Source organism: Pholis gunnellus, assembly GCF_910591455.1.
Source record: "Pholis gunnellus genome assembly, chromosome: 20".
NCBI lineage: Eukaryota > Metazoa > Chordata > Actinopteri > Perciformes > Pholidae > Pholis > Pholis gunnellus.
Window position 1 is genome coordinate 3,917,766 of NC_136547.1, and position 12,235 is coordinate 3,930,000.

Here is a 12,235-nt window from a genome sequence, read left to right on the forward strand (position 1 = left end):
TAATTTATTCTTTTATTTAACATTTAACCTTTCTGGTATACAGGGCTTGGACAAAATAACAGAAACACCTCATAGTATATTTATAGATATATAAACCGATAAGACTCATTAGAGGGAAGGAAATGTTATAATAAAATTCATTCTGCATAGTGAGTGTTTTAACTTTATGTTTTTACATTCTGAGGTGATACTTTAGTACTTTTACTACTAACTAAGTACTTATACAGTGTGGTACAACTACTATTACTAAAGTTCTATGTACTTCTTACAGTACTGTTTAAACAATAAAAGATAAAGAAGAAGAAGAATGCTCTGAAGATCAAACGAGTCCTCGCGCAGATCGATGATGATGACGTCAACATTTATTTACCGAAGGTGGTGCCGCATTTCCGGGATGGTTCACCTGACAAGCACGGGACGTGACGTCATCAAGGTGTTAAAAGCTGAGGTCCAGAGTCAGTCGGAGAGGAAGCAGCGCGAGGAGAACGCTTAAAGTAGAGCTCTGTGACTTACTCACAGTTTGTGTTTAATATCTACGAACAAACGGACCGTGAACGCATCACCGTGACGACCAACTGACACAAACACTCGAGTTTTTATTATTATTATTTATTGTTTGTTTGTTTTGGAGCTCTTCACACCTGCTCATGGAGTCTGCAGGTAAGATTCATTCTTCTGTAAATAGAATAAATATGAAAGTATCGTGCAGAGGTTTTACTACAGTACAGTACATGTAACTACATGAACTGTACTGTACATGTAGCCTACTACATGTACATGTACTATACAGTAGTAAACTAGTAAATGTACAACTGAAACCTCACCGTGTTTTCTGCCACTTCCTGTGTAGAAGAATTATCTCAACTTCAGATCCATAATAATTCATATTTTTATCTTTTAATAAAGTCTGTGAAACAAAACACCGTTAAAAGTTTCAGTCTTAGAATCCATCCATCTCTCTCTCTCTCTATCCATCCATTCATCTCTCTCTCTCTCTCTCTCTCTCTCTCTCTCTCTCTCCATCCATCTGAAGACATTGAGGGCGTTTTAAAGGATGAAGAAGATGCATTTAGTTTTGTGAAACGTTTGTTGTCTTTCCTCTCATTGGTCAGAAGGTCAGCGGGGGCGGGACGGCGGCGGTCTGAGGCGTTCCCCTCTCGACCTCATCATGAACCAGATCCGCAGGAAGCGCACGGCGTCGGACAGGAAGCCGCTGGGACGCTTCCTGTCCCGAGACCGGACGGGGATCCCCGAGGACCAGGAGGAGAGAGGACACGGCTCAGGTGTGATTGGTGCCGGTTCACCGTGTGAGCTGCTCACACTCTTACATGCTGCATCCATTCCTCTGATGGGAACCTGGACATGAACTATGGGGTCAGATCAGTCTCAATAATTGCAAATGCACACAGATAGACTCACAAATGCAAACAGAAAGATTCACAAATGCGCACAGAACAATTCACAAATATATTCGATTTACAAATGCACACAGAAGGATTTACAAATATATTCGATTTACAAATGCACGCAGAACAATTCACAAATACATTCCAATGCACAAATAAATAAATTACGATTTATATAAATGTAAAAAAAAAAATCACAAATATATTTCTGCATTTGTATGTATTTGTGTGTGGATTTGTATGTATTTATTTGTGGATCGCACTGCATTCATTTGCAAATCGCTTCACATTCATTTACGGATTTTTGAGACTGTTCTGCCGTCGCTGGATTCACAAATGCGTTTTTTTCAACATAGACCTGTCTGTAGCCAATCAGATGTCAGCCTCATTTTCAACCAATCACATGAGCGCAGCTTCATACATATTCATACATATTGTAGCCGTCTGTGTTCACCCAGAGCTCTACGATACCTCATATCAGTAGAGACCGGACCAAACTATGTGTGTGTAAACCATATGGTACAAACAATGAGGCCACTAGGCTGCTAGCGTAATGCTGCGGTTCACACCAAACACGATTCGCGCCGCGTTAATCGCGCCGCCGTTCTCGCCGGGGGACTATTTGTGTTCATTCGCGTGAATCGGTGAATCGCGCTGGACACGCCGGTGAGGGAGCGCGGCTTATCGCCCTGATAGCCGTTCAACTGTCCGCCGTCAACTGTGGAAAAAATAACCTCTATTTCTGCTTAGTATGTGTTGTGGAAGTCCCAGATATCACGGGGAACCAAACGCCGTCATGTCTGGTTCATAACATAGTCCGGAGGAGCTCCGTGGATTTCATCGAACTGTATTCACTGTGTCTAGCAAGCCACACGTCGGCTGTTTACCATAGCTGTATGAACACAACATAAACTGATTTGGCTATGATTTAACGGCAATAAACCAACAAAAAGGAACTCCGAAATAACATTTATACACATAGTTTGGTCCGGTCTCTACTGATATGAGGTATCGTAGAGCTCTGGGTGAACACAGACGGCTACAATATGTATGAATATGTATGAAGCTGCGCTCATGTGATTGGTTGAAAATGAGGCTGACATCTGATTGGCTACAGACAGGTCTATGTTGAAAAAAACGCATTTGTGAATCCAGCGACGGCAGAACAGTCTCAAAAATCCGTAAATGAATGTGAAGCGATTTGCAAATGAATGCAGTGCGATCCACAAATAAATACATACAAATCCACACACAAATACATACAAATCCACACACAAATACATACAAATGCAGAAATATATTTGTGATTTTTTTTTTTACATTTATATAAATCGTAATTTATTTATTTGTGCATTGGAATGTATTTGTGAATTGTTCTGCGTGCATTTGTAAATCGAATATATTTGTAAATCCTTCTGTGTGCATTTGTAAATCTAATATATTTGTGAATTGTTCTGTGCGCATTTGTGAATCTTTCTGTTTGCATTTGTGAGTCTATCTGTGTGCATTTGCAATTATTGAGACTGATCTGACCCCATATGAACTAGTTCCTGTGGTTGTGATTCAAACAGACAACAAGGTGGAAGATGAAAGAATGATAACAAGAGACTCATTCAGAAGACCAGCTGTCAGTCAAATGAAATGTGAATCCTCCAAAAGTTAAAGACTTAAACAGCTCAGAAGGGAATTTTATTTCTAAGAAAAAACACTGTATATAAATAAATAAATATGTATTTATATAAATAAATATTTATATTTATACATATATACTGTATATTTATAACTACATATAAAGTTGAACGCAGAACTGTAGCGAAGAGGAAGACGTTGAAGAGGTGCAGAGAAAGGTGAAAGAAATGAAGCCTCGTTAGGTTGAAATGTTGGGTAACGTGTGTCTGTGTGTGTGTGTGTGTGTGTGTGTGTGTGTGTGTGTGTTTCAGGCGTGGTCGAGGCGGCGGAGGGCGAGCGAGACGCCGGCTGGGGTCGAGTGTGTGTTTTCCTGCAGAAGTTGGGGAAGAAGAGCGACAGCAGCAGCCTCAGTCTGTCTCACTGCGACCTCACTGCTACAGACCTGCTGGAGTTAGGTGAGGACACTTTAACTCTTTGTTTTCTATTTATTTTATTTTATTTAGAAGTTTTGTTTTTCTAAAAGAATGTGCATGTTTTTTCTTCAAGACATGTTAGATTAATAAATGTAATTAATTAATTGAATAAAATATATTTTGTTTTTTATATTTATTCTTTTATAATATTTTTTCATTTATATATACATATATTTTAAATATATAGTTTAATCGACAATAAATGGAATGTTTTGTTCATAAATTCAGTTTTTGCGCATGTTAAATTTTTTTGCTTCAAGACTTTAGATAAATGATTAAATCGGTTTAATTAATGAATTATCATTTTTATATATTTTACTTTCAAATGTATTTTATTTTTATATATTTTTTATTATTTAATAGGCAAAATAATACACATAACAAACACAACAACATAATGTCATGACATCTGTGAAGTAATTCTAATAATTAACAATACATTTAAATATATAGATGACCGGCACAGTTTAGTGTTTTTTACAGTCCCACTCTTCACTAGAGTTTGTTCTTTAGTAAACATAGACTGAGTTCTTGATTGAGCTTTAATAAATATATATATTTTTGGTTCCCGCTCCTCCTCAGCGACGTTGCTCCAGTTCCTCCCTCAGCTGGAGGAGGTGGACGTCTCCTGGAACGAGCTGATTGGCGGATGTCTGACAGCGTTGACCTCTCACCTCCAGCATGTGGGCGGGATCAGAGCACTGAGGCTCTGCAGCTGCAGGCTGAACGCCGCCGACGTCGCTGCACTGGGTGATAAATAAAGTCCAGTCAGAGCCTCTACACTCACGTCCTAAATCTGATGTGTTTTTCTTTAATTAGAAAACTACTGACTTGTCTTCAGTATAGAAGTGATCAACAAAACATAGCTATTTAATACTTTAATACTTTTGTTTATTCAAAAGCTATTGTTTATTCATATAAGAGCTTGTCGTCTGCATACAACTGTGTCTCCACACCATCACACTCTGATGGAAGAGGAACAGCAGGGGTCCTAAGATGGAACCATGCAGCACTCCCATGAAAGTGCACCAGTGGCTCATGGGATATGTAGTTTAACATGTATTCTTTTTTCAATCTTGATAGACGTGTTGAATGGTTTTTTAGCAACCAGGACAGAATTTGATAACCATTTAGAGTATGCATCAAGTGAGTTATATCAAACATTTGGTCGAATAATTAATTAGACAAACAATTAAAAAATGAACGTTCAACTATTTTTAGAATCGATTTATCATTTAAGCTATTTTATCAAGTAAAGATGATGTTTTCAACTTCTGAAATGTGAAGATTTGCTCTTTGTTCTCATCTTAACGTCAGAATTAACGAACTACCTTTGGGTTTGTAATAAAGCAATCTGAAGACGCTGTCTTTGACTCGACATAGACCTAATAAAAGTTATTAAAAACTTCAACAGGGACGTTGCTCAGGCCGTAATAACGTTAGTTGTAGTTCTGCAGTTCCAGCTGTTCAGCTTCAAAGGAAAGAAACGAATGGATTTTATTGTTTTCTGTTGCGTCTGTGTAGGTGAAGCTCTCGGCTGTGTTCCTCTCTTGGAGATCCTCGATTTGTCCTGGAACGGCGGCGTCGGGGGTGGCGCTTTGCAAGGCCTGCTGGGTAAACTTCCCCTTCCGCTGAGGGAGCTCTACCTGGTGGCCTGCCAGCTCACTGCAGCCGATGCCACTGTACTGGGTACTGCCTTTAAACCCATGAATACTATCATAAGCAAGGAATATCTTACATTTCCCACAATGCCACGGGAGAGAACACCAACGGGACCTGAGTTCCTCTAACATCCTCCACTCTGTATGTTGTGTGTGAACCATTCTGTCCCATGTCTGTCTCTCTCAGGACGGATAGTATCTGCCGGCTCCAGACTCTGTGTGCTGGACGTCTCCTGTAATCCTCAGCTCACACAGGAAGTTGATGCCGGCGGCTTCGTAGCGTTGGCCTCCTCGCTCTCTCACGCCGTCGGCCTCGCCACGCTCAGACTACAGGCCTGCGGTCTGACGCCGGACAGCCTCGAGGCTCTCGGTAGGAGATCCGCTGTCGGAACACACTGAGAGCTCTACACACTGAGAGCTCTACACACAGAGCTCAACACACTGAGAGCTCTACACACTGAGAGCTCTACACACTGAGAGCTCAACACAATGAGAGCTCTACACACTGAGAGCTCTACACACTGAGAGCTCTACACACTGAGAGCTCTACACACAGAGCTCAACACACTGAGAGCTCTACACACTGAGAGCTCTACACACAGAGCTCAACACACAGAGCTCTACACACTGAGAGCTCAACACACTGAGAGCTCTAGACACAGAGCTCAACACACTGAGATTTCAACACACAGAGCTCTACACACTGAGAGCTCTACACACAGAGCTCTACACACTGAGAGCTCTACACACTGAGAGCTCTACACCCTGAGAGCTCAACACACTGAGAGCTCTACACACTGAGAGCTCTACACACTGAGAGCTCTACACACAGAGCTCTACACACTGAGAGCTCTACACACAGAGCTCAACACACTGAGAGCTCTACACACTGAGAGCTCTACACACAGAGCTCAACACACTGCAAATTAAGAAACTCAAACACAAAAAAATATGTTTTGTCTAAATGGCTGCACGAGAGGTTTTCTTAGCTTCTCTCAGTGACGCCGTATATTTGACACAAATATATTTCTTCAAAGCTTCATGCAGCTGCAAACACATTTATATTCCACATGCTCGTATCAACTCAGCAGAATTTGATGGTATTTACACCCACAGATACCTTTCCCTTAACTTAACTTTTGCACAATTCATCCTTTTACAAACTTGGACAGGATCAAGATAAAAACGGCAGGAAAAGAAATTAAAACCTCTTTTGAGTTTTTTATACATTTATGTTCGATCTTGATGAAAACTAACAAGAGTCTGGTTTATTTATCCCCCCCGTCACTGTCCTGCAGGTGGTTCGCTCCGCTGCCTCCCCTCAGTGCGAGAGTTGGACCTGTCCTGTAACAAGAGTCTGGCTGGAAGCCTGGACCGCCTCACGCTCCACCTGGCTCACCTCACACACCTGGAGAGCCTCGACCTCCACCTGTGCCGTCTCACCCGCTCCGACCTGGAGGCCCTGAGTGAGTAGATGTGTGTGTGTGTGTGGTTGACACAATTGAGTGTGTGGGGTCATCTATCACTAGACCCCCCCCTCCCCCCGTTGTCTCCAGTCCAGGTACTTCCCTCTCTGGCGGCGCTGACGCAGCTCGACGTGTCGTCCAATAAGGAGGCAGGGGGCGTGGCCCACCAGCTGGTCGCCGCCCTCCCTCTGACACAGATGAGGCGTCTGCCGCTCAACAGCTGCAGCCTGAACCAGGACTCCTTCACTGCTCTGGGTACGCACAAATACTACTGATACTCCTAGAGCTAGTACTACAATTACTACCAGTAGTGCTGATGCAGCTGAAGCTGGTGCTACAACTACTATGAGTACTAATACTGCAGGGGTAGAAGTATTCCGATTGTTTACAGTAAAAGTGTCAAAAGTCCTACATTTTACCTTCGTAAAAGTACAGAAGTATTAGTAGAACAATGTACTTAAAGTTTCAAAAGTACTCGTTATGCAGAAAAACGGCCTTTGATTTATAAACATTATATTATAATTATGTTTACTGATGCATTCATGTGTAAATATCATTTTATTGTTGCAGTTGGTGAAGATGGAGCCAGTTGTTGGTCAGTTTATAACAAATATTTTATAAGAAGATCGTATGATTTGAACGGAAAACTGTGATTTTTAACTGTCAAATATCAATATTTCCTTCTGAAATGGGAATACTCACATGATAGTACCTCTAAACTGTGCACTTGTACAAATATAGCAAGTTCCTCTCTACTCTGCTTCTACTACAACTGCTTCTAATAATAAAAACATATTTATTATATATTTTTTAAATACACAAGACCCCAAAAACGCACAAAAGCAAACTACCAACAGAAGGAACAAAGAAGACTTCACAACGAGAAGGGGAGGATTCTGTTTCACTTTATTCATATTTAAACAAAGTGTGTGTGTCTCAGTTGGCTCTTTATTACATATGAAGTACTTAAGGTGTGTGTGTGTGTGTGTGTGTGTGTCAGCTCTGGCCGTGCCGTACCTGCGCAGTGTGGACGTGTCCTGGTGTAAAGTGGTGGGAGGACGTTTAGCTCTGCTCCTGGACGCTTTGCAGCCGCCAGTCGTCCTGGAGCTCCACCTCAGCAGCTGTGAGCTCACCACTGATGACCTGCTTAACCTGGGTAACACACACACACACACACACACACACACACACACACACACACACACACACACACACACACACACACACACACACACACACACACACACACACACACACACACACACACACACACACACACACACACACACATGTTTTTATTTATAATAAAACACTAAACATACATTTCTTAGCTTTTACTGAACTAAATGAAGCCTTTTCATCAGAGAGACTCAGTGTAACACTTGATGAGAGCAGAGCCATCGTCAGTTATTATACGTTTTAATAAGTCAGTAGACAATCAGGTTTCTATCTTTAGTTTGTACTCGTGCACACATGAGGAAATGAAATCCTTGCATCTCCAGTTTTTAAACCACAGTCTTGTTATTTTTCGTACTCGGCGATCACTTAACAAGGAGAGAAGGAAAGAAATTAGGACAGAAGGAAGGAAGGAAGGAAGAAAGAAACGTCAAAACTTAATAAAATCACAAAAACGTTCAGTTAATAAAAGTCACAACGCCAAGACTTTCACCAGACTAAAGCAATGATTCTGTCCTGTTAAATATAAAACCTGGATTGACAAAGCGACCAATAAACCGAGATAAAGCAGCAGAATCTCTAAACGGTTTTATTCTTGATTCTCGGTCCAGCTGCCGTGTTCAGCCGCGGCGGCCTGTCCTCTCTGCGGACGTTGGACGTTTCCTACAACGGCTCCGTGGGCGACGCCGGCTGGTCCGCCCTGTTCTCAGCGGGAGGCCCGGCTTCGCTGCAGGACCTAGACCTCAGCCTCCGACCTTTGACCTCCGCCTCCTGCTCGGCCTGGCTGCCGGCGCTGCTCGGCGCTCTGCCCCGCCTCCCGGCGCTGACCCGCCTGGCGGCACAGCGCTGGACCGTCGGCTCTCTGGACCGACAGCGGCTGAACCACTGCCTGAGGAAGAGGAGCGTCCTGCTGGAGTGGGACGCGGCATCATCGTCATCGTCATTTGAGGCGACCAATCAGGAGAGTCCTGAGGAGTAGAGGATCAAAAACCTGAAGATGATTATCTGGTATCAAATATGACTAATGAAGAACGAGGAATTAAAAGAACATAAGCAGTACTCAGAGATTCAATCAGACACATGACTGCCACTTTAATAATCACATATAGAGATGAAAGAATGTGAGGAGGAAACGAGAGGAAGGAATTAGAGATGGAACACGCGTTTGTCTTGGAGGACTTTGAGAAGAAATCAATCACGGAAAGATGGCTCAGGCAGCGGAGGAAAGAAGAAGAAGAACTAAAGTGAACGAGGAGATTTTAGACTCAGTCCGGACAGTTTGTCAAATGTGTTGATGAGTTGAAACTTATCTTACTTATAATGTACCTGTTCACTAAGTCTAATTGATGCACAACTACATACTAACTGACATAAGGCTCATATGTCTTAGACATTATAAACGTTGTTATATATGTTTTATACACTATGTTGTCTACAGTCAAATTTAGTTTAAAATAACTGAGTCACACAGGGGTTAATGCTGTGTATACACTAATATAATTTATGTATTTTTGCCACTTCATTAAAACAATGGCAGTTGAATCATATCCAACAAAAGAACAGTACAAGGTGAGCAGCATACATTTTAAAGATATTTGCATTGCATCTCAAAACAATAAGATGTACATGAATCGTACACACAGCACACTGTTTCCTCGGGTTTACTGTGGAGCTCATATGAATCATGAACTAAAACAAGTCAACTCTGAATGTGTCAAAGTCTACTTTTCTATCTGTTGTGACGACCCCGCCTCTAACATGGTGGCTGATTGCCTGATGCAGAGCACCTGGTTCTGGAGCATAAAGCCCTGCTCCAGTGTTGCTCTGCCCTGGTCGTGCTCTGACATACTTGGAGTGATCTCTGCCAGGGGCTGCCAATTATACGTTGGTTTGGTTTTCTTTGGTTTCGCTGACAACACCCCACACTTCATCCCACACAAAACCATGCTCACACTACTGATATACTGACCGACACGCTTCACAAAGGTAATTACTTTCTTATTTGGTTAACAATAAATACGTTAATTTACCAATATCCCCTGTGTCTTGTCCATATTTGTCATGGCCTAAGAGCCGGGTTGTGACACTGTTTTAAGGCTCCATGACGGTCTTTGAACACTAAATACATTCTGATCATTTCCAGTAGACCTTTGGTATTTTATTCAACTTTTGTACACCGACACAACTGCACGGTCATTATTAATGGATGGGTGAGATGAATTGGTGTGTGACATGTGAGTTCAGCAGTGGCGGGCCGTGGATTTTATACCTGGGCCTTCAGTGCTGTTCTCCACTTCTAATAACCTCATTATGACGTCACAGCTACGGGTTATTATTTGTTTCGTGTAAAAGCCGCATATTCACATAACACTGCAACATTTGACAAATGAAATAAAATGTGCAGATACATGAATACGAGCATGACGGGACGCTGCGTCATTAACGGACAATATAGTCCAAATCAATGTAACACAATACCAAACTCACAAGAGCAGTCGCATATATTCATATGACAACAAAGCAACAAATCAATCCAGCAGACCTGCAGCGGATCCACGCATTCCACCACACGAGCCATTCAAATACTATTCATAAAAACGCCACGATAGACAAATGAACAGTAGAGGTAAACAAACGAAGTTCACTTACCAAATGCTGTCTATGCTGACAAAGAGTTTAATCCCAGTACATCAGTTCCAGTAAGAAGTCCAACCGGATCCGCCGCCTGTCGGTTGTCCGTGGTCCGCCGCAGTTCGGTGGTCGCCTTCGACCGCGTTCGGTGGTCGTCTTCGGCCGTGGACCGGCGAAGGGCGGGCCGCGGTTGTGAGTTGTAGATCCACTCGAGTCTCTCCAAAAGTACCGACGCTCAGTTAACATGAAACACATTCACAGCCATAACATGTGCAACGCTTCTGACGCTGCATACAAATCCTTTTCCTGGCTGGGTCAGGGCTGCTAGCTGTGGGGTCGTTTCTTACTGTCCAGTTTGTTCAGAAATGTCCTTCTTGAGAAAAGCGTTCCCAGTAACTCCGCCACTAAATCCGTTTCTCCTCCTTCCGCCATTTCATATTAAAAAAACAAAGCTAGGTAAAATGTCTTTCAAATATTTCCACTTGAACTCTGTCTGCTACAAAGCTCTGCTAGCAATCATGTTTCGCGGGCACATAGTCACGTGCCCGCCCACTGACCAATCACAGCACACTCTGCACCTTGCTGGCAGAGAGGCATCTGGACTCTGAGCTGACGTAACTAGGCCTGCGAACTGCTCTGGTGGGGCCATGAATCCCAAACTAAAGATCTGATTGGTTGAATCAACAATATCGTCCCCATTCAATTTAAACTGCACATGGAAGCACTGGGTGAGTCTGCAGGCTGGGGCCTCTCTTCTTACTAGAGACACAGAGGTGAAATCTGATTGGATAAAAGCTCTACTTAAAACAAGCTGCACTGGAAGCAGAGCAACTGAGGAGCACAGTAGCTGTGCAATGAGAAAATAAGATAATGGGAAAAATATTTTTATAAATTATAATACATATAAGAAAAAATTAAATGTATTTCAGAAAAAATATTAAATTATAAAATAGCTGTAACTTTGTGATTCTGTTTAGGCCAGCAGAGAAGGCTTTGCAGGCCCTGACGGCCCGCCACTGGAGTTCAGGTACATGCCCACTCATCAGACAGGAAGAAGCATTAGAGGAGGAAGTTATGAAGTCATGATGAAGACGACACAGAAATAACCGATGCCGATATGTCCTTTACACAGCATCTTATCTTAGTATAATCATATGTTTCTCACCACTCTGCATTGTAACACTTTGATGGAAATTCACAGTGAAATTCTAACAGTTACCTACTGTATTGTGCTAATACTGCTGTAAAAGCAAGGCATTCTGGGAGTCATAACAGTATAGTATTTAACATATAAGTCTTAGTTTTATTTGACATAATATCAGCATTATACATCGGCCGTCCTGCTCCTACGATATAAAGCCATACGAGTCGACTACTAGTCATAAAAGACATCGGGTGATTTCATGAGCCAGGTTTGATTTAAGGACTGAAGCGACGTGACACGATTTGTTTTACTATCAACATTTGAAATGATGACAAGGTACAAAATGTAAACAATACCGTTTCTGTTTTGAATTTACTTCTTTACTTCAGATTTCATTCAACATTCATGGAAACATTGAGAGTGAGGAAGATCTCAGGTCGATAATAATGAGAATCAATATGAAACAGAATTGATCATACCCAGCAAAATATCTCGTTATGATTGAAACATTAATTCAGAAAACAAACAGAAATGTTTTGGGAAACTAAACATATGAACTGCTTCATAGGACACTTCCAGGTGTGTGGGTGTTGCTCCTTGGGAAGGGGGGGAGGGTTCACACCTTCGTCATGTTGGCAGTGACTACAGA

At 42.1% G+C, this 12,235-nt stretch overlaps 2 protein-coding genes across 3 annotated transcripts in view; one reads left to right on the forward strand and one right to left on the reverse strand.

The window, feature by feature from the left end:
* Positions 1-461: 461 nt before the first annotated feature.
* Positions 462-9,810, forward strand: lrrc31 (leucine rich repeat containing 31). 2 transcript variants are annotated; one of them, XM_079181708.1, is made up of 10 exons: positions 462-660; positions 1,113-1,283; positions 3,347-3,490; positions 4,091-4,258; positions 5,033-5,197; positions 5,357-5,539; positions 6,468-6,635; positions 6,726-6,890; positions 7,636-7,791; positions 8,423-9,810. In XM_079181708.1, exons 1-10 carry the CDS (start codon positions 648-650, stop codon positions 8,788-8,790), a joined length of 1,701 nt encoding a protein of 566 aa, XP_079037834.1. In that variant the 5' UTR covers positions 462-647; the 3' UTR covers positions 8,791-9,810. The 2 variants fall into 2 exon arrangements, with proteins under 2 accessions (XP_079037834.1, XP_079037835.1); XM_079181709.1 differs by having other exon boundaries at positions 1,116-1,283.
* A 2,146-nt stretch (positions 9,811-11,956) lies between these two features.
* ccl34b.4 (chemokine (C-C motif) ligand 34b, duplicate 4) overlaps positions 11,957-12,235 on the reverse strand; it is a 1,240-nt gene continuing 961 nt past the window's right edge. The window contains exon 4 of the mRNA XM_079181219.1: positions 11,957-12,228. Within this exon, the coding sequence (XP_079037345.1) occupies positions 12,203-12,228 (26 nt within the window). The 3' untranslated portion in view covers positions 11,957-12,202. The remainder of the gene's footprint in view (positions 12,229-12,235) is intronic.

Coding starts and splice junctions, on each gene's coding strand:
- lrrc31 (XM_079181708.1), top strand. Junction 3,491..4,090: donor TACAGACCTGCTGGAGTTAG/GTGAGGACACTT, acceptor GCTCCTCCTCAG/CGACGTTGCTCCAGTTCCTC. Junction 5,198..5,356: donor AGCCGATGCCACTGTACTGG/GTACTGCCTTTA, acceptor TGTCTCTCTCAG/GACGGATAGTATCTGCCGGC.